Genomic DNA, 22,406 nt, shown 5'->3' on the forward strand with positions numbered 1-22,406 from the left:
CTGCAGATTATTACACCACTGACCTCTCTACAGATCTGCAGAACATTGCTCTGTCCTCTCCACCTCCTGACAGATACAGAGTGATATATTCTGCAGATTATTACACCACTAACCTCTCTACAGATCTGCAGAACATTGCCCTGTCCTCTCCAACTCCTGACAGATACAGAGTGATATATTCTGCAGATTATTACACCACTGACCTGTCTACAGATCTGCAGAACATTGCCCTGTCCTCTCCACCTCCTGACAGATACAGTGTGATATATTCTGCAGATTATTACACCACTGACCTCTCTAGAGATCTGCAGAACATTGCTCTGTCCTCTACTGACAGATACATAGTGATATATTCTGCAGATTATTACACCACTGACCTCTCTACAGATCTGCAGAACATTGCTCCTCTACCTCCTGACAGATACATAGTGATATATTCTGCAGAGTATTACACCTATGACCTTCGGACCCCCATAGAACACAGGTTCCCTGGATAAATTCCCCAATCTAGAAATGAATACACTAAAAATTGTAAAAATAAATCTGTTTATTATAGAATCTGGTAGAATTTGTGTGCGGTTTTCTGTGGCTCCGGCCCTTTAACATGCGATGATCGGTGAGATGAAGAGGGGGAGGGTCCTTCTTCACCCGTGGATATGGCCGCCAGTCCACCCTTACACAGCTCGATCCTGGATCAGAAGAAACCGAAAACGTTTTTCATATTTTCCAAAGTCGGATCCTAGAAAAGGAAAAAATACAAATAAGCAAAAAAATTCACAAAACCTTCACCACAAGGAGAAGATGAAGACGAGCGGAAGACGTCAGACTTACCGGATCTCGCGTCTGCTCATCACTGGAGGAGTCTTCATGGGAATTTCAGATGGTTTAGGTGGTAAAGACCACGATGTTGGGGTGACAACTGCAAAACAAATCAGAAATTCAGTGTCCAGGCGGCTGTAGAAGAGTCGTGAGGTGAGAAGATCATCAGTGGACGGCACTTACCTCACCTAAAGATGGTAAATGGGCCCCGAGCGGCAGATGGAAATAAGATGGCCGCTATCTCTCCCGGGGGTTGGGGGCCCTGATGGTAAATGGGCCCCAAGTGGCAGATGTTACTAAAATGGCCACTTTCTCTTTCGGGGGTTGGAGGCCCTGATGTTAACCGTAGCCCCCGAAAGGTCGTCCATCTCCACATCAGGAGCTGGAAATTGGCGTCCGCCAACCTCCATCTTCCCATCCTCCATCTCCACGTCCTCTGGAAACTGGCGTCCGCCAGCCTCCATCTTCTCATCCTCCTCCTCCATCTCCACGTCCTCTGGAAACTGGCGTCCGCCAACTTCCATCCTCTCATCCTCCTCCTCCATCTCCACGTCCTCCGGAAATTGGCGTCCGCCAACTTCCATCTTCTCTACAACACTCATCATTGGAAACATCACCATCCTCCTCTTCTTCATATGAGACACGTCCATGACGAGAGCCAGCAAGAGAAACTGACACCGCGGTCAATGTGTGACCCCAATTTATAAACTTGATGATGTCACAACCTGAGGGCCATTATGTGCAAACGGAACACATGCAGATCACAGGCCCCGCCCTTCACATGACATCACGCTCAGATTCTCTAGAGGACGTCATGCTCAGAGAAATAGAATCTACCCACATTCTAGATGACATCACAAGAAGCGTATCCCAGTGAACCGTTACAACAGAGCGGCCATTTATAACGTAATATGGTAGAAGAATACAGACAGTCGGGGGTTTTAAATTAAAAAAAATTTACACCGTTCACTGTGTGAGTCAAATAATGCTATGTTGTAATAGTTCCGGACTTTTACCGATGCAGCGATACCAATTTTATTATTATTTTGTTTTTACATTGTGCTTGGGGAAAATGGGAAATGTTTTTTTTTTTTACACCCATTTTATTAGTTCCCCTAGGGGACTTGAACCAGTGATCATTAGATCGCTGGTACAATACACTGCAATACATGGATGAGTTACGGAAACAGCGTAACTCGCTGAGCTACGCTGTTTCCGGAACTCCCATAGTAGTGAATGTCAGTTATAGAAGCAGCGTAGCATGCTACTCTGTAGCCGTAACTACTATTCCGTTCTATGGGAGTTGCGGAAACTGCGTAGCTCAGAACATGTAACCAGGAAGTGAAGTGGCCGGAAGACCGCGGAGCCGGGTAAGATGGAATGGGGCTTAGGGGGCCCCGCTCTAGAGATATTACACCTGTGCATATGTCATAAATGTCCTTCGTAGGAAAACCAATATAAATGCCGCGGTCGCTATTGACCGCAGTATTTAACTAGTTAAACAGCGCCATCTCTGTTCCTAGCCGGTAGTGCAGCGTGTCAGAAGCCGACACCTGCAGTGTATGGAGCAGGCTCAGCGCGTGAGCCCGCTCCATACATCATCCCCTCCCCGCCTGATGATGTGCTGGCACATCACGGGTCGGGAAGGGGTTAAGTAAGGAGCGGTCAGGGGGCCCGACTAGAACACGCAGGGACTTTTTAGCAAGATTTATACAGACAGTAGGGTCCCACTACACCCTCTGGGAAAGTTTCTATCACCTCAAAGAATTCCCAAACCAATGTGGTCAATTCCACAGACTTTGTAAAATATAGAATCGCAGCCATAAAACATACAACACGGCATTTACATGCGTGTTCATGGACTCTCACCCGAAATTGTGTTCATGCCAAGACCGCATGGCTTTTGGGGCGAGTGGTGTAATATGTGACTCCAGAGAAGAATCGCTCAATGTTTTTATAGCTAATGCAATGCCACGTGGGAAACACGCCCCACCATGGGTCATGGGTGCCAAGTGGGCGAGATGTCACAGGGTCACAGCTGTGTCATGAGACGTGACATCATCAAATTGACCAGAATGGGGTCAATTAACAAAATAAACCAAAACTTGTAAAAACACAGAGGTCATATCTGCCCAAGTGATCTGTCAGCGCCGTCATCCTGTAATACGATGCTTTATATGGGGAGGGCGGGGGTCCGGATGAGATCTTATTCTGGATGTCATTGATGTTCTACCCTTTTCATTAAACCTTTGTAGAAATCAGTTCACCAACCTGCAGAACTACAACTCCCAGCATGTCCTGAGAGACACACTGGGGGTTTTAGTTTTGCAACAGCTGGTGTCCAATCTGAAAAAAGCCGGAAGGCCACGGAGATCAGTGGAAATGATGTACTACAAGCCACGTGGTCTGTGGTGGGACAAATACTACAAGGAGACTCCATGATTTTCTTGTTCCGCACATGAATTACCCTCCGTACAAATGTAGTAATGGCCCCCACATCACAGATTTACAGCAGATGTTCTCTACATGGCCGCCAATGCCAGCCTGTGCCCCCAGTAATGCCAATACATATCTGTCTCTTCTCACCTTGTGATGTGCGGGGCCGGTAGTCCTCCATCATGACCTCCTCGTACAGATCCTTGTGTCCTTCTAGATACTCCCACTCCTCCATGGAGAAATAGACAGTGACATCCTGACACCTTATAGGAACCTGACACACACAATGATACAGTCATTACCCAGACACCTCCAGTGCTGTTACTGGAGAATTTCCCAGCATTCCCAGCAGTGTCACCTCTCCAGTCAGCAGCTCAGTCATCTTGTAGATCAGTTCTAAGATCTTCTTCTCATGTATCCGGGAGTGAGGGGGAGGCTCTGTGATGGGACTACTGCTCCATCCTCCTGACTCATGGATGATGGGAGTCGTACAGTCACCCGATGTCTTCTTCACTATTGTGTACTCCTGTGTATGGAGAGAGACACAGAGAACTGAACACAGTATTCCCCCCTCAGTAGAAAGAGGGAGATTGTGACCCCGCTGTATAGACCTCTAGTGACCCTACATCTGTAATACTGGAGACCTCACCTACAAAAAGACATTGAGGAAATAGAACGAGGCCAAAACTAAAAAGGAAATAATATTGGGGGGACTAGATGGACCATGTGCTCTCCTCCTGCAGTCATCTTCTATGTTTCTATATAGAGGTCATCCTGGTCCTCCTGGTTCCTGGTCATTCTCATTGCTCTACAACATTACTATTGCTGCATTGGTGACATGACACATAACTGACCATATTGGTGGCTGATCTGCAGCTTCTTGACGTCACTTGGAAGGTCTGGACGCTGTTATACAGGACACTGGATTCTTCCTATTATGTATTGTCTCTTCCCTATGTGGGACTTGTTCTATAATGTAGAAAAGTTTACCTCTCCGCTCAGCAGGTAGATGATCTCCAAGGTGAAGTCTAATATTCTTCTGCTCATCTCATTCCTGTCCTTGTCCATCCTTGGTGGGTCATTCAGGAGAAGGAACGTTGTGGAGGAGAAGACGAGAAAACTGGAGGAACTGGAGGATCTAGTACTGCAGACGTCTTTATGAAGAAAGGAGAAGATGGAGATCATACAGGGGACAACATCATGTGTGGCATACAGAACCTCACTTATTGATCATTGAGAGAAACATCTTCTCAGAGCCGTCACCACATGGAATAAAGGGGTATTCCCAACACGGACATTTCTCCCCAGGATAAGCCAGGAATGTCTGATAGATGCGGCTCCACCTCTGGGTGGCCTTGTTAGGCGGTTCCTGTAACTCCTATAGAAGTGAATGGAGAGACACAATCTGCTCAGGTCCCCCTGCTATATAATCTGCTGCCAACAGATCAGACTGGTGGTCAGTGTGACAGATGCCCTTTATGAATGAATACACCCCTAATATACGTTTTTACAGATATTAGAAGTTACCTCAGAGATCCTGGATCATCAGAAACATCTAAAATTCTTAATTATTATAGTATTCCCCTTTTCCTTGTAGATTATTTTACCGGATAGTAACTTTATTCACATCTGAAAGACAGATACTAACCATGGTTAATGGGACCCGGCGGTCTAGTGTGCATTTGCGGAAGGTCCCGCCAGTCCTGCGAGCATGTGCGGAAGGTCCCGCCAGTCCTGCGAGCATGTGCGGAAGGTCCCGCCAGTCCTGCGAGCATGTGCGGAAGGTCCCGCCAGTCCTGCGAGCATGTGCGGAAGGTCCCACCAGTCCTGCGAGCATGTGCGGAAGGTCCCGCCAGTCCTGCGAGCATGTGCGGAAGGTCCCGCCAGTCCTGCGAGCATGTGCGGAAGGTCCCGCCAGTCCTGCGAGCATGTGCGGAAGGTCCCGCCAGTCCTGCGAGCATGTGCGGAAGGTCTCGCCAGTCCTGCGAGCATGTGCGGAAGGTCCCGCCAGTCCTGTGAGCATGTGCGGAAGGTCCCGCCAGTCCTGTGAGCATGTGCGGAAGGTCCCGCCAGTCCAGTGTGCATGTGTGGTAGGTCATGCCAGTCCAGTGTGCATGTGCGGAAGGTCCCGCCAGTCCAGTGTGCATGTGCGAGAAGGTCCCGCCAGTCCAGTGTGTATCTATGGAAGGTCCTGGTAATTTAGTGTGAGGAAGCAGCATGTATTGTGCGGTGTGTGCAGGATCTCTGCATCATCTTATCACTTAGCAGTCACATCTTACACACTGACTTTTGTAAAGTGTGACCTGTCCTCTGCTTCTACATTACTCTGTGCCTCTCCTTCTAGACCTGTCCTCTGCTTCTACATTACTCTGTGCTCCTCCTTCTAGACCTGTCCTCTGCTTCTACATTACTCTGTGCTCCTCCTTCTAGACCTGTCCTCTGCTTCTACATTACTCTGTGCTCCTCCTTCTAGACCTGTCCTTCGCCTTCTACATTACTCTGTGCTTCTCCTTCTAGACCTGTCCTCTGCTTCTACATTACTCTGTGCTCCTCCTTCTAGACCTGTCCTCTGCTTCTACATTACTCTGTGCTCCTCCTTCTAGACCTGTCCTTCGCCTTCTACATTACTCTGTGCTTCTCCTTCTAGACCTGTCCTCTGCTTCTACATTACTCTGTGCTCCTCCTTCTAGACCTGTCCTCTGCTTCTACATTACTCTGTGCTCCTCCTTCTAGACCGGTCCTCTGCTTCTACATTACTCTGTGCTCCTCCTTCTAGACCTGTCCTTCGCCTTCTACATTACTCTGTGCTTCTCCTTCTAGACCTGTCCTCTGCTTCTACATTACTCTGTGCTTCTCCTTCTAGACCGGTCCTCTGCTTCTACATTACTCTGTGCTTCTCCTTCTAGACCTGTCCTCTGCTTCTACATTACTCTGTGCTCCTCCTTCTAGACCTGTCCGCCACCTTCTAGACCGGTCCTCTGCTTCTACATTACTCTGTGCTCTTCCTTCTAGACCGGTCCTCTGCTTCTACATTACTCTGTGCTCTTCCGTCTAGACCTGTCCTCTGCTTCTACATTACTCTGTGCTCCTTCTTCTAGACCTGTCCTCTGCTTCTACATTACTCTGTGCTCTTCCGTCTAGACCTGTCCTCTGCTTCTACATTACTCTGTGCTCCTTCTTCTAGACTTGTCCTCTGCTTCTACATTACTCTGTGCTCCTCCTTCTAGACCTGTCCTTCGCCTTCTACATTACTCTGTGCTTCTCCTTCTAGACCTGTCCTCTGCTTCTACATTACTCTGTGCTTCTCCTTCTAGACCGGTCCTCTGCTTCTACATTACTCTGTGCTTCTCCTTCTAGACCTGTCCTCTGCTTCTACATTACTCTGTGCTCCTCCTTCTAGACCTGTCCGCCACCTTCTAGACCGGTCCTCTGCTTCTACATTACTCTGTGCTCCACCTTCTAGACCTGTCCTCTGCTTCTACATTACCCTGTGCTCCTCCTTCTAGACCTGTCCTCTGCTTCTACATTACTCTGTGCTCTTCCGTCTAGACCTGTCCTCTGCTTCTACATTACTCTGTGCTCCTTCTTCTAGACCTGTCCTCTGCTTCTACATTACTCTGTGCTCTTCCTTCTAGACCGGTCCTCTGCTTCTACATTACTCTGTGCTCTTCCGTCTAGACCTGTCCTCTGCTTCTACATTACTCTGTGCTCCTTCTTCTAGACCTGTCCTCTGCTTCTACATTACTCTGTGCTCTTCCGTCTAGACCTGTCCTCTGCTTCTACATTACTCTGTGCTCCTTCTTCTAGACCTGTCCTCTGCTTCTACATTACTCTGTGCTCCTCCTTCTACACCTGTCCTCTGCTTCTACATTACTCTGTGCTCTTCCTTCTAGACTTGGCCCTCTCCTGGATCTCCTCATACCTTACCAACTAAAGATTTACTATCGCTCCCTTATGGGTCTCAGTGTTCTGAATCCCTTAGGGTATGTTCACACGGCGGGGGTCCGTAACGGCTGAAATTACGGGGATGTTTCAGCCTGAAAACATCCCCGTAATTTCAGCCGTACCGGCATGTGCAGGCGCTTGAACGCCGCGTCAATTACGGCCGTAATTAGCGCTGCTATTCATTGGAGTCAATGAATAGCGGCTCCAATTACGGCCAAAGAAGTGACAGGTCACTTCTTCTACGCGGGCGTCTATTTACGCGCCGTCATTTGACAGCGGCGCGTAAATATACGCCTCGTGTGAACAGACAAACGTCTGCCCATTGCTTTCAATGGGCAGATGTTTGTCAGCGCTATTGAGGCGCTATTTTCAGACGTAATTCGGGGCAAAAACGCCCGAATTACGTCCGTAAATAGGCCGTGTGAACATACCCTAACTCTTCTCCATCTAAAATTTTGGTCAAATTTACCTCTGGTCTTGATGTTACCTCCCTGCTATCTAGAGTGTCTAACAGTTATCTCCTCCTTCTCCTCCCGCTTCCTTAAGATTAACATTACTCTGTGCTCCTCCTTCTAGACCTGTCCTTCGCCTTCTACATTACTCTGTGCTTCTCCTTCTAGACCTGTCCTCTGCTTCTACATTACTCTGTGCTTCTCCTTCTAGACCGGTCCTCTGCTTCTACATTACTCTGTGCTTCTCCTTCTAGACCTGTCCTCTGCTTCTACATTACTCTGTGCTCCTCCTTCTAGACCTGTCCGCCACCTTCTAGACCGGTCCTCTGCTTCTACATTACTCTGTGCTCCACCTTCTAGACCTGTCCTCTGCTTCTACATTACCCTGTGCTCCTCCTTCTAGACCTGTCCTCTGCTTCTACATTACTCTGTGCTCTTCCGTCTAGACCTGTCCTCTGCTTCTACATTACTCTGTGCTCCTTCTTCTAGACCTGTCCTCTGCTTCTACATTACTCTGTGCTCTTCCTTCTAGACCGGTCCTCTGCTTCTACATTACTCTGTGCTCTTCCGTCTAGACCTGTCCTCTGCTTCTACATTACTCTGTGCTCCTTCTTCTAGACCTGTCCTCTGCTTCTACATTACTCTGTGCTCTTCCGTCTAGACCTGTCCTCTGCTTCTACATTACTCTGTGCTCCTTCTTCTAGACCTGTCCTCTGCTTCTACATTACTCTGTGCTCCTCCTTCTACACCTGTCCTCTGCTTCTACATTACTCTGTGCTCTTCCTTCTAGACTTGGCCCTCTCCTGGATCTCCTCATACCTTACCAACTAAAGATTTACTATCGCTCCCTTATGGGTCTCAGTGTTCTGAATCCCTTAGGGTATGTTCACACGGCGGGGGTCCGTAACGGCTGAAATTACGGGGATGTTTCAGCCTGAAAACATCCCCGTAATTTCAGCCGTACCGGCATGTGCAGGCGCTTGAACGCCGCGTCAATTACGGCCGTAATTAGCGCTGCTATTCATTGGAGTCAATGAATAGCGGCTCCAATTACGGCCAAAGAAGTGACAGGTCACTTCTTCTACGCGGGCGTCTATTTACGCGCCGTCATTTGACAGCGGCGCGTAAATATACGCCTCGTGTGAACAGACAAACGTCTGCCCATTGCTTTCAATGGGCAGATGTTTGTCAGCGCTATTGAGGCGCTATTTTCAGACGTAATTCGGGGCAAAAACGCCCGAATTACGTCCGTAAATAGGCCGTGTGAACATACCCTAACTCTTCTCCATCTAAAATTTTGGTCAAATTTACCTCTGGTCTTGATGTTACCTCCCTGCTATCTAGAGTGTCTAACAGTTATCTCCTCCTTCTCCTCCCGCTTCCTTAAGATTAACATGGAGAAAACGGAATCATCTTTTCCCCATTTCACTCAACCCCCTTACCAGAACTATCAAATCACAGTTAATGGCTCCACTCTTTTCCCCGTCTCACAGGACTGCTACATTGAAATAACCCTTAATTTAAAATAGCACAGCCAAGCGCTTACCACTTCTTGCTGCCTCAACCTCAAAAACCTCTTGAAACCCGTCTTTCCTCGAACAGACAAACATGCTAGTATATATGCCCTCATCATCTACTGTCTAGACTACTCCAACATCCTTCTCTGTTGCTTCCCATCTAAGACTATTGCACCCCTCCTACCCATTCTCAACTCAGCTGCAAGGGTAAATCTACCTCTCCCCTCATTCCACCTCTGCGGTCACTGGCCACCCATTACCTACTAAATTAAGTTATACATATTAAAAATGACATGCAAGGCTGTCAACAACCCGTCCCCGCCATACATCTCTGCCCTAATCTCCCAATACCTCCCCACACATAATCTCCGGTCCTCACAAGACCTTCTTTGCTTTCATTTTATCTGTTCCTCACATCATCATCTAGATTTCTCCCGTGCATCCCCCATACTCTGGAACTCTTTAACCCAACACATCAGATCTCTCCCACCATCCAAACCTTCACTAGTAACCTGAACACCCCCTCTTCAGAAAAGCTTACACCCTAAAATAACCGGCTGCCACTACTCCACCGGATGACCAGCTTCTACCCTCAACTACTGTCTCCTCTTGTAGTGTCTATGCGGGCAGGGTCTCTCCTTCTCTTGTAGAGTGCAGTCTACGCAGGCAGGGTCTCTCTCCTATTGTAGAGTGCAGTCTACGCAGGCAGGGTCTCTCCTCTTGTAGAGTGCAGTCTATGTGGGCAGGGTCTCCTTCTCTTGTAGAGTGCAGTCTACACGGGCAGGGTCTCCCCTTCCCTTGTAGAGTGCAGTCTACGCAGGCAGGGTCTCTCCTCTTGTAGAGTGCAGTATATGTGGGCAGGGTCTCCTTCTCTTGTAGAGTGCAGTCTACACGGGCAGGGTCTCCCCTTCTCTTGTAGAGTGTAGTCTATGTGGGCAGGGTCTCTCCTTCTCTTGTAGAGTGAAGTATACGCGGGTAGGGTCTCTCCTTCTCTTGTAGAGTACAGTCTATGTGGGCAGGGTCTCTCCTTCTCTTGTAGAGTGCTGTCTACACGGGCAGGGTCTCTCCTTCTCTTGTAGCGTGCAGTCTACACGGGCAGGGTCTCTCCTTCTCTTGTAGAGTGTAGTCTATGTGGGCAGGATCTCTCCTTCTCTTGTAGAGTGCAGTCTACACGGGTAGGGTCTCTCCTTCTCTTGTAGAGTGTAGTCTACACGGGCAGGGTCTCTCCTTCTCTTGTAGAGTGCAGTCTACGAGGGCAGGGTCTCTCTCCATCTGGATCAGTCTGTCATTCATTAATGTTTGTCTCTTCTTATGTATCAGGAAAAGGAGAGAAAACTCCAGCGCTGTGTTGATTTTAAAAAGGAAATATATTCCCAATTTTATTGCAAAAACGATTTTAAAAACACACGGAGACGCAGTCTCAAAGTGTATGTGGCTAAGGCTATACAGCCCACTACCACATACACTTTGAGACTGCGTCTCCGTGTGTTTTTTAAATCGTTTTTGCAATAAAATTGTGAATATATTTCCTTTTTAAAATCAACACAGCGCTGGATTTTTCTCTCCTTTTCCTGATACTTCTACCGCTGGCCGTTGCGGGGATCCAGCGAGGTGTCTGGAGACGCAACTACTGGTGAGCTGGAGGTTTCCTCCTTTTCTTTTCTCATGTACTTAACCCCTTGGACACGCAGCCAATTCAAATTTTTCCTCCCTCCTTCCAAAAGCCAGAACTTTTTTGTTTTTCCGTTGACATAGCCGTATGAGAACATGTCTTGTGCTGGACGTGAAGTAATTTTAAAAGGGGTTTTCCACGATCGGACAACGGATGACCTCCACTGGATAGGTCATCAGTTTATGATGGTGGGGGTCCGACACCCAGACCCCGAACAGATCAGCTGCTCCGGCTGCCGGATGTTTTGAACGGTAGGCAGTAGTTGGAGCCGGAAGCAAATGGCTCCGACCACTGCACAGCGGCCGTTCTGCAGAACTAAATGCTCTGCTCCTATTCACTTTAACACAGCAGCACGACCGCTCTATTCCGTGACCGGAGCATCTGCTTTCAGCATGGACGTCTGGTGCCCGGAGGCAGCTGGAGCAGATGATCGGTGCAGAGTTCGGGTGTCAGACCCCCACAGATCATATACCGATCACCTATCCGGTGGAGGTCATCAGTTGTCCGATCGTGGAAAACCCCTTTAATGTCCCCTATAATGTGCTGGGTAAGAGAAGACAATTGTGGGCTGGAATAGCGGAAAATGCAGTGAATCCTATTGATTTTTAGGTTTCGTTTTTGCAGCGTTCACCATGCGGTAGAAATGACTTATTACCTTTATTCTCCGGGTCAATACAATTACGACGACACCAAATTTATATATTTATCTTCTACAAGGAAATAAAAATTTGTTCAAAAAAGAAAAAACAGTTTTGCGTAGCCATTTTGTGAGACAGAAAGTTTTATATTTCCGGTGATTGCGCGGTGTGAGGGGTTTATATTTCCGGTGATTGCGCGGTGTGGGGGGGTTTATATTTCCGGTGATTGCGCGGTGTGAGGGGTTTATATTTCCGGTGATTGCGCGGTGTGAGGGGTTTATATTTCCGGTGATTGCGCGGTGTGAGTGGTTTATATTTCCGGTGATTGCGCGGTGTGAGGGGGTTTATATTTCCGGTGATTGCGCAGTGTGAGGGGTTTATATTTCCGGTGATTGTGCGGTTTATATTTCCGGTGATTGCGCGGTGTGAGGGGGTTTATATTTCCGGTGATTGCGCGGTGTGAGGGGGTTTATATTTCCGGTGATTGCGCGGTGTGAGGGGGTTTATATTTCCGGTGATTGCGCAGTGTGAGGGGTTTATATTTCCGGTGATTGTGCGGTTTATATTTCCGGTGATTGCGCGGTGTGAGGGGGTTTATATTTCCGGTGATTGCGCGGTGTGAGGGGGTTTATATTTCCGGTGATTGCGCGGTGTGAGGGGGTTTATATTTCCGGTGATTGCGCGGTGTGAGGGGTTTATATTTCCGGTGATTGCGCGGTGTGGGGGGTTTATATTTCCGGTGATTGCGCGGTGTGAGGGGTTTATATTTCCGGTGATTGCGCGGTGTGAGGGGTTTATATTTCCGGTGATTGCGTGGTGTGAGGGGTTTATATTTCCGGTGATTGCGCGGTGTGGGGGGTTTATATTTCCGGTGATTGTGCGGTGTGAGGGGTTTTATATTTCCAGTGATTGCGCGGTGTGAGGGGTTTTATATTTCGGGTGATTGCGCGGTGTGAGGGGTTTTATATTTCCGGTGATTGCGCGGTGTGAGGGGGTTTATATTTCCGGTGATTGCGCGGTGTGAGGGGTTTATATTTCGGGTGATTGCGCGGTGTGAGGGGTTTTATATTTCCGGTGATTGCGCGGTGTGAGGGGGTTTATATTTCCGGTGATTGCGCGGTGTGAGGGGTTTTATATTTCCGGTGATTGCGCGGTGTGAGGGGTTTATATTTCCGATAATTGCGCGGTGTGAGGGGTTTTATATTTCCGGTGATTGCGCGGTGTGAGGAGTTTATATTTCCGGTGATTGCGCGGTGTGAGGGGTTTATATTTCCGGTGATTGCGCGGTGTGAGGGGTTTATATTTCCGGTGATTGCGCGGTGTGAGGGTTTTATATTTCCGGTGATTGCGCGGTGTGAGGGTTTTATATTTCCGGTGATTGCGCGGTGTGAGGGGTTTTATATTTCCGGTGATTGCGCGGTGTGAGGGGTTTTATATTTCCGGTGATTGCGCGGTGTGAGTTTATATTTCCGGTGATTGCGCGGTGTGAGGGGTTTATATTTCCGGTGATTGCGCGGTGTGATGGGTTTATATTCCCGGTGATTGCGCGGTGTGAGGGGTTTTATATTTCCGGTGATTGCGCGGTGTGAGGGTTTTATATTTCCGGTGTTTGCTCGGTGTGAGGGGTTTATATTTCCGGTGATTGCGCGGTGTGAGGGTTTTATATTTCCGGTGATTGCGCGGTGTGATGGGTTTATATTTCCGGTGATTGAGCGGTGTGAGGGGTTTATATTTCCGGTGATTGCGCGGTGTGGGGGGGTTTATATTTCCGGTGAATGCACGCTGTGAGGGGTTTTATATTTCCGGTGATTGCGCGGTGTGGGGGGGTTTATATTTCCGGTGATTGTGCGGTGTGAGGGGTTTTATATTTCCGGTGATTGCGCGGTGTGAGGGGTTTATATTTCCGGTGATTGCGCGGTGTGAGGGGTTTATATTTCCGGTGATTGCGCGGTGTGAGGGGTTTATATTTCCGGTGATTGCGCGGTGTGAGGGTGTTTATATCTCCGGTGATTGCGCGGTGTGGGGGGTTTATATTTCCAGTGATTGCGCGGTGTGAGGGGTTTATATTTCCGGTGATTGCGCGGTGTGATAGGTTTATATTTCCGGTGATTGCGCGGTGTGAGGGGTTTATATTTCCGGTGATTGCGCGGTGTGAGGGGGGGGTTTATATTTCCGGTGATTGCGCGGTGTGAGGGGGTTTATATTTCCGGTGATTGCGCGGTGTGAGGGGGGGGGGGGTTTATATTTCCGGTGATTGCGCGGTGTGAGGGGGGGGGGGTTTATATTTCCGGTGATTGCGCGGTGTGAGGGGTTTATATTTCCGGTGATTGCGTGGTGTGAGGGGTTTATATTTCCGGTGATTGCGTGGTGTGAGGGGTTTATATTTCCGGTGATTACGCGGTGTGAGGGGTTTTATATTTCCGGTGATTGCGCGGTGTGAGGGGTTTTATATTTCCGGTGATTGCGCGGTGTGAGGGGTTTTATATTTCCGGTGATTGCGCGGTGTGAGGGGTTTTATATTTCCGGTGATTGCGCGGTGTGAGGGTTTTATATTTCCGGTGATTGCGCGGTGTGAGGGGTTTTATATTTCCGGTGATTGCGCGGTGTGAGGGGTTTTATATTTCTGGTGATTGCGCGGTGTGAGGGGTTTATATTTCTGGTGATTGCGCGGTGTGGGGGGGGGGGGTTTATATTTCCGGTGATTGCGCAGTGTGAGGGGTTTATATTTCCGGTGATTGAGCGGTGTGAGGGGTTTTATATTTCCGGTGATTGCGCGGTGTGAGGAGTTTATATTTCCGGTGATTGCGCGGTGTGAGGGGTTTATATTTCCGGTGATTGCGCGGTGTGATGGGTTTATATTCCCGGTGATTGCGCGGTGTGAGGGGTTTTATATTTCCGGTGATTGCGCGGTGTGAGGGTTTTATATTTCCGGTGATTGCGCGGTGTGGGGGGGGTTTATATTTCCGGTGATTGCACTGTGTGAGGGGTTTATATTTCCGGTGATTGCGCGGTGTGAGGGTTTTATATTTCCGGTGATTGCGCGGTGTGAGGGGGTTTATATTTCCGGTGATTGCGCGGTGTGAGGGTTTTATATTTCCGGTGATTGCGCGGTGTGAGGGGTTTATATTTCCGGTGATTGCACGGTGTGAGGGGTTTATATTTCCGGTGATTGAGCGGTGTGAGGGGTTTATATTTCCGGCGATTGCGCGGTGTGAGGGGGTTTATATTTCCGGCGATTGCGCCGTGTGAGGGCTTTTATATTTCCGGTGATTGCGCGGTGTGAGGGCTTTTATATTTCCGGTGATTGCGCGGTGTGAGGGGTTTATATTTCCGGTGATTGTGCGGTGTGAGAGGTTTATATTTCCGGTGATTGTGCGGTGTGAGGGGTTTATATTTCCGGTGATTGCGCGGTGTGAGGGGTTTATATTTCCGGGGATTGTGCGGTGTGAGGGGTTTATATTTCCGGTGATTGCGCGGTGTGAGGGGTTTTATATTTCCGGTGATTGCGCGGTGTGAGGGGTTTTATATTTCCGGTGATTGCGCGGTGTGAGGGGTTTTATATTTCCGGTGATTGCGCGGTGTGAGGGGTTTATATTTCCGGTGATTGCGCGGTGTGAGGTGTTTATATTTCCGGTGATTGCGCGGTGTGAGGGGTTTATATTTCCGGTGATTGCGCGGTGTGAGGGGTTTATATTTCCAGTGATTGCGCGGTGTGAGGGTTTTATATTTCCGGTGATTGCGCGGTGTGAGGGGTTTTATATTTCTGCTGATTGCCCGGTGTGAGGGGTTTTATATTTCCGGTGATTGCGCGGTGTGAGGGGTTTATATTTCCGGTGATTGTGCGGTGTGAGGGGGTTTATATTTCCGGTGATTGCGCGGTGTGAGGGGGTTTATATTTCCGGTGATTGCGCGGTGTGAGGGGTTTATATTTCCGGTGATTGCGCGGTGTAAGGGGTTTTATATTTCCGGTGATTGCGCGGTGTGGGGGGTTTATATTTCCGGTGATTGCGCGGTGTGAGGGGGTTTATATTTCCGGTGATTGCGCGGTGTGAGGGGTTTTATATTTCCGGTGATTGCGCGGTGTGGGGGGTTTATATTTCCGGTGATTGCGCGGTGTGAGGGGGTTTATATTTCCGGTGATTGCGCGGTGTGAGGGGTTTTATATTTCCGGTGATTGCGCGGTGTGGGGGGATTTATATTTCCGGTGATTGCGCGGTGTGAGGGGTTTTATATTTCCGGTGATTGCGCGGTGTGAGGGGTTTTATATTTCCGGTGATTGCGCGGTGTGAGGGGGTTTATATTTCCGGTGATTGTGCGGTGTGAGGGGGTTTATATTTCCGGTGATTGCGCGGTGTGAGGGGTTTATATTTCCCGTGATTGCGCGGTGTGGGGGGTTTATATTTCCGGTGATTGCGCGGTGTGAGGGGTTTTATATTTCCGGTGATTACGCGGTGTGGGGGAGGTTTATATTTCCGGTGATTGCGCGGTGTGAGGGGTTTATATTTCCGGTGATTGCGCGGTGTGAGGGGTTTATATTTCCGGTGATTGCGCGGTGTGAGGGGTTTATATTTCCGGTGATTGCGCGGTGTGAGGGGTTTTATATTTCCGGTGATTGCGCGGTGTGAGGGGTTTATATTTCCGGTGATTGCGCGGTGTGAGGAGTTTTATATTTCCGGTGATTGCGCGGTGTGAGGGGTTTTATATTTCCGGTGATTGCGCGGTGTGAGGGGTTTATATTTCCGGTGACTGCGCGGTGTGAGGGTGTTTATATTTCCGGTGATTGCGCGGTGTGAGGGGGTTTATATTTCCGGTGATTGCGCGGTGTGAGGGGTTTATATTTCCGGTGATTGCGCGGTGTGAGGGGGTTTATATTTCCGGGGATTGTGCGGTGTGAGGGGTTTATATTTCCGGTGATTGCGCGGCGTTCACTTGTGAATTATTTCTGCCGGTTATAACTTGATAATTTCGATTCCGTTACTTATTTTTAATGTTCACATCATTTTTTGTAAAAAACAAACAATGTATTACACTGGTAACCGGTCTGCATCGCACAATTTCTTCGGAGGACAGAGGAAGCCGCGATCTCTAACTGATCAGATGCTGCGGTCGCTATTAATCACGGCATCTGAGGGGTTAAACAGCCAGGATTGCATTGTATTCCGATCTTGGCGGTTGCCGGCGGCTGTCAGTAGTCGTGTACGGTGCCGGCTCCGCTCCTTCTAGTGTGACGGCGCACGTACAACATAATACTATAGATCTGATGTCACCAAGGGGTTAATCCCTCCTGTATTTCATATTTACAGCGCTAATAATAAATAATAATAATTACCAACACTGTGCCAGACAAAAACGCACCAAAACCGGACAGAAATGACCTCATGTAACCTTACCTTACTACTGCATCATGGGAAATCTCCTGACTGATAACAGAGAGAAGAATAAACAACAGCGGTGACCGGAAGTCATGTAGACGTGACCAGCGTTGCTCCATCGAATACCCGGCAACAGCTGAAGGACCTGTGATGACGTCACTACCATGTGACCGGGATGGGACAGAGCTCCGCCCCTCCTGTCACGTGATTCTCGTCACAGGACTTTCATACATCAAACAATTTTCCACTTGTAAGCTCCGCCCCTGATGCCGCGGTCACATGATCTTTATTTCGTCAGGTCTATCCGCTAGGTCTATTCTCCACTCTAAGCTCCGCCCCTCCTGCTCCGGTCACATGGGGGTGACGTCATCAGAGGCCTTCCGCTATTGCCGTGTACGAGGTGGAGAGCAGCGCAGGTCGGGTGTTCTCTGTTATCAGTCACCCCTGTATGAGTCTGTATACAAATAATTATCAATCATTGAGTGACCCCGCCCACTGGACGCCTAGCCCGGATTTAACCCCTCCAGTGCCGGCCTCTTTGGGGTAAGTAGTTATTTCTGGTCTTTGTAGTGGTCGGGTGTTTTGTGGGACGAGTCGTGTTTTGTAATGACATAATATTCGGGACATACAACTTATTCACTGACTTTTATACATTTCTTGTTAATGTCGTTCACCGTGCGGTTTAAGGGAATGTTCACACGTAGCGAATACGACCCACAACACGCAAGGAAATCACCCCGAATATTCACCCCAAATGGTGGACGTATAATCCCCCCGAATATCTACTACAGAAATACAACAAGGCCGATCCCCACCTCTCCGAGCGTTACCATAGCAACACGTCCCTGCTCTTCCGGCTGTGTCCAGGTGACCCCTATAATGACATGTGACCTCTCCGGGCTGTGATTGGCTGCAGGGGTCACATGACGCCTTCTTTTTTATATATGTGTAACCTGCATCGTTGCTGTGAAGACGCGGTGGAGCCGCAGAGGATTCTGGGAACAATGGCGGTTGTTGCGGAACTTGACTTTCCATTGAACTTAATGGGGAAATTCTGCAACAAATGCGCAGCGAATCCGCGGTATAAATGCCATATCCTGCGTGTCTATAATCCGCTCCGCAGGTTAACCCCTTAATCACCAGGACGGGTTCCGTGTTTTCCTCCGTCTTGTCAGATCTATAGCTTTGTTATTTGTCAGTCGATGGCGCGAGGATTAGATTCTGCGGGACGAGCTGTGGATTTTCATCACTTTTTACTACATTATTAATATTTTTTTATAGCGACCAATAATCCGCCATTGTGGTGTTTGTTATTATTGTGTTCGCCGTGCGGGTAAATAACGTTCTGTTGTATTTCTGACTCTCACGGACGCCGTTATTCCACTTATGTTTCTGGTTCTGGTTTTTTTACGTTACTTTAGAGAAAAAATGGGAAAATCGTTTGTGGAGGTTTTTTTTAATTTGAAAGTTTCTTTTTATTCTTAAATGAAAACTTTATTTGACTGTTTTTTTCTAATAAATAAATATGACTGTTCTGGGTCGTGATGCATCGACACTTCCATACTGTTCTGATACTGCGCACCCCAAATGGTTGGCTACTTGGCCGTGACGCCGCACAGCTCGGTATAGGAACACATTAACTGCTTCCCGACCGCTGGCTGTATTTTTACCGCGGTCAGGGACGGGTCCTTAAAATCCAAGCCATAGACTTTCTACGGCTCGGGCTTTAACTTGCTGGCCGCGTGATCGGGCAGCTGAATGTCGGGTCTCCGGCTGTCAGTGACTGCCGGGACCCTGAGGAGAGGATAGGAGAAGCTTTCGCTGCCTCTGTCTTCTCTGATCATTTGTACACAGCGCTGAATGATCGCTGTGTACAGGAATAGAGACAGCAGCAGCGGCGCTGTCTCTATTCCTCCCGGTGATCATGTGACTGGTCACGTGATCACCGGGTGCCGTTACTGACAGACTGCTGCTGGGTCTAACTAGACAATCGTCACTATGAGAGGGCTGATTTCCCTGCTGTGCAGCCCCAGCTCCTGTTACAGGGGAAAGATGGTGTAAAAGAAAGAAAATATATATATAAAGTTCCCCAAAGGTCTTTTTTTGACGTCTGAGGGACAGACCATAATAATAAAAAAATAGTAACGTACAAAAAAAAATGTAAATAATAAATACACATAAAATACCCACCCCAAAAACGCCCCCCCCTCCCCCCCCGCCAATCATTGTTGTAACGCTAGCGCTGACCCAATCACCCTAATATAGACATGTAATATATTAAGAGTTACGGTAAACAAAGACGATCACAAATAAAAGGTCTATTTTAGGGTAAAACTATGTTATTACCAAAAAAATAGCTGAAACGTAAAAAAGCTTATTTTTTTACTATTATTTTCAAACTTTATGAATAAAAATTCTAAAATAGCAAAAAAGGTGTGTATACAAACGATAAAATAAGATACCTGCATTGTCTACGGAAAAAACGGCGCAAAAATCACGTCATTAGCCCAACAAATAAAAACGTTATAGCCATTTAAATAGGGCACTTATAATGTGGTGACAGGGACTATCTCGTATATAAGTAAAGAGGCTGTCACCACATTATAAGTGTCCTATCTCCTATATAAGTAAAGAGGCTGTCACCACATTATAAGTGTCCTATCTCCTATATAAGTAAAGAGACTCTGTCACCACATTATACGTGCCCTATCTCCTATATAAGTAAAGAGACTCTGTCACCACATTATAAGTGTCCTATCTCCTATATAAGTAAAGAGGCTCTGTCACCACATTATAAGTGCCCTATCTCCTATATAAGTAATGAGACTCTGTCACCACATTATAAGTGCCCTATCTCCTATATAAGTAAAGAGGCTCTGTCACCACATTATAAGTGTCTTATCTCCTATATAAGTAAAGAGGCTCTGTCACCACATTATAAGTGTCCTATCTCCTATATAAGAGACTCTGTCTCCACATTATAAGTGTCCTATCTCCTATATAAGTAAAGAGGCTCTGTCACCACATTATAAGTGCCCTATCTCCTATATAAGTAAAGAGACTCTGTCACCACATTATACGTGCCCTATCTCCTATATAAGTAAAGAGACTCTGTCACCACATTATAAGTGTCCTATCTCTTATATAAGTAAAGAGAGTCTGTCACCACATTATAAGTGTCCCATCTCCTATATAAATAAAGAGGCTGTCACCACATTATAAGTGTCCTATCTCCTATATAAGTAAAGAGGCTCTGTCACCACATTATAAGTGCCCTATCTCCTATATAAGTAATGAGACTCTGTCACCACATTATAAGTGCCCTATCTCCTATATAAGTAAAGAGGCTCTGTCTCCACATTATAAGTGCCCTATCTCCTATATAAGTAAAGAGACTCTGTCACCACATTATAAATGCCCTATCTCCTATATAAGTAAAGAGGCTGTCACCACATTATAAGTGCCCTATCTCCTATATAAGTAAAGAGACTCTGTCACCACATTATAAGTGTCCTATCTCCTATATAAGTAAAGAGGCTCTGTCACCACATTATAAGTGCTCTATCTCCTATATAAGTAAAGAGACTCTGTCACCACATTATAAGTGTCCTATCTCTTATATAAGTAAAGAGACTCTGTCACCACATTATAAGTGTCCCATCTCCTATATAAATAAAGAGGCTGTCACCACATTATAAGTGTCCTATCTCCTATATAAGTAAAGAGGCTCTGTCACCACATTATAAGTGCCCTATCTCCCATATAAGTAAAGAGGCTCTGTCACCACATTATAAGTGTCCTATCTCCTATATAAGTAAAGAGGCTCTGTCACCTCATTATAAGTGCCCTATCTCCTATATAAGTAAAGAGACTCTGTCACCACATTATAAGTGTCCTATCTCCTATATAAGTAAAGAGACTCTGTCACCACATTATAAGTGCCCTATCTCCTATATAAGTAAAGAGGCTCTGTCACCACATTATAAGTGTCCTATCTCCTATATAAGTAAAGAGACTCTGTCACCACATTATAAGTGTCCTATCTCGTATATAAGTAAAGAGGCTCTGTCACCACATTATAAGTGTCCTATCTCCTATATAAGTAAAGAGGCTCTGTCACCACATTATAAGTGCCCTATCTCCTATATAAGTAAAGAGGCTCTGTCACCACATTATAAGTGTCCTATCTCCTATATAAGTAATGAGACTCTGTCACCACATTATAAGTGTCCTATCTCCTATATAAGTAAAGAGGCTCTGTTACCACATTATAAGTGTCCTATCTCCTATATAAGTAAAGAGACTCTGTCACCACATTATAAGTGTCCTATCTCCTATATAAGTAAAGAGGCTGTCACCACATTATAAGTGCCCTATCTCCTATATAAGTAAAGAGGCTCTGTCATCACATTATAAGTGCCCTATCTCCTATATAAGTAAAGAGACTCTGTCACCACATTATAAGTGCCCTATCTCCTATATAAGTAAAGAGACTCTGTCACCACATTATAAGTGCCCTATCTCCTATATAAGTAAAGAGACTCTGTCACCACATTATAAGTGCCCTATCTCCTATATAAGTAAAGAGGCTCTGTCACCACATTATAAGTGTCCTATCTCCTATATAAGTAAAGAGGCTCTGTCTCCACATTATAAGTGTCCTATCTCCTATATAAGTAAAGAGACTCTGTCACCACATTATAAGTGTCCTATCTCCTATATAAGTAAAGAGGCTGTCACCACATTATAAGTGCCCTATCTCCTATATAAGTAAAGAGGCTCTGTCATCACATTATAAGTGCCCTATCTCCTATATAAGTAAAGAGACTCTGTCACCACATTATAAGTGCCCTATCTCCTATATAAGTAAAGAGACTCTGTCACCACATTATAAGTGCCCTATCTCCTATATAAGTAAAGAGACTCTGTCACCACATTATAAGTGCCCTATCTCCTATATAAGTAAAGAGGCTCTGTCACCACATTATAAGTGTCCTATCTCCTATATAAGTAAAGAGGCTCTGTCACCACATTATAAGTGTCCTATCTCCTATATAAGTAAAGAGACTCTGTCACCACATTATAAGTGCCCTATCTCCTATATAAGTAAAGAGGCTCTGTCACCACATTATAAGTGCCATATCTCCTATATAAGTAAAGAGGCTCTGTCACCACATTATAAGTGTCCTATCTCCTATATAAGTAAAGACGCTCTGTCACCTCATTATAAGTGTCCCATCTCCTATATAAGTAAAGAGAGTCTGTCACCACATTATAAGTGCCCTATCTCCTATATAAGTAAAGAGGCTGTCACCACATTATAAGTGTCCTATCTCCTATATAAGTAAAGAGACTCTGTCACCACATTATAAGTGCCCTATCTCCTATATAAGTAAAGAGGCTCTGTCACCACATTATAAGTGCCCTATCTCCTATATAAGTAAAGAGGCTCTGTCTCCACATTATAAGTGCCCTATCTCCTATATAAGTAATGAGGCTCTGTCACCACATTATAAGTGTCCTATCTCCTATATAAGTAAAGAGACTCTGTCACC

General features: G+C 46.8%; 2 protein-coding genes across 2 annotated transcripts in view; one reads left to right on the plus strand and one right to left on the minus strand.

The window, feature by feature from the left end:
• Positions 1-529: 529 nt before the first annotated feature.
• Positions 530-17,009, minus strand: LOC142673161 (gastrula zinc finger protein XlCGF66.1-like). The gene is made up of 6 exons (XM_075847172.1): positions 16,870-17,009; positions 4,246-4,409; positions 3,614-3,781; positions 3,406-3,529; positions 832-919; positions 530-739 (listed from the first exon to the last, which is right to left on the minus strand). The coding sequence occupies exons 2-6, from the start codon at positions 4,321-4,323 to the stop codon at positions 718-720; spliced, it is 480 nt and encodes a 159-aa protein (XP_075703287.1). The 5' UTR covers positions 4,324-4,409; positions 16,870-17,009; the 3' UTR covers positions 530-717.
• Positions 17,010-17,123: 114 nt separating this feature from the next.
• The window catches only part of LOC142673163 (gastrula zinc finger protein XlCGF66.1-like), a 43,440-nt gene continuing 38,157 nt past the window's right edge, over positions 17,124-22,406 (plus strand). The window contains exon 1 of the mRNA XM_075847174.1: positions 17,124-17,394. The gene's annotated coding sequence lies outside the window, so the exon portion shown is untranslated. The remainder of the gene's footprint in view (positions 17,395-22,406) is intronic.

Source organism: Rhinoderma darwinii, assembly GCF_050947455.1.
Source record: "Rhinoderma darwinii isolate aRhiDar2 chromosome 1 unlocalized genomic scaffold, aRhiDar2.hap1 SUPER_1_unloc_3, whole genome shotgun sequence".
Lineage (NCBI taxonomy): Eukaryota > Metazoa > Chordata > Amphibia > Anura > Rhinodermatidae > Rhinoderma > Rhinoderma darwinii.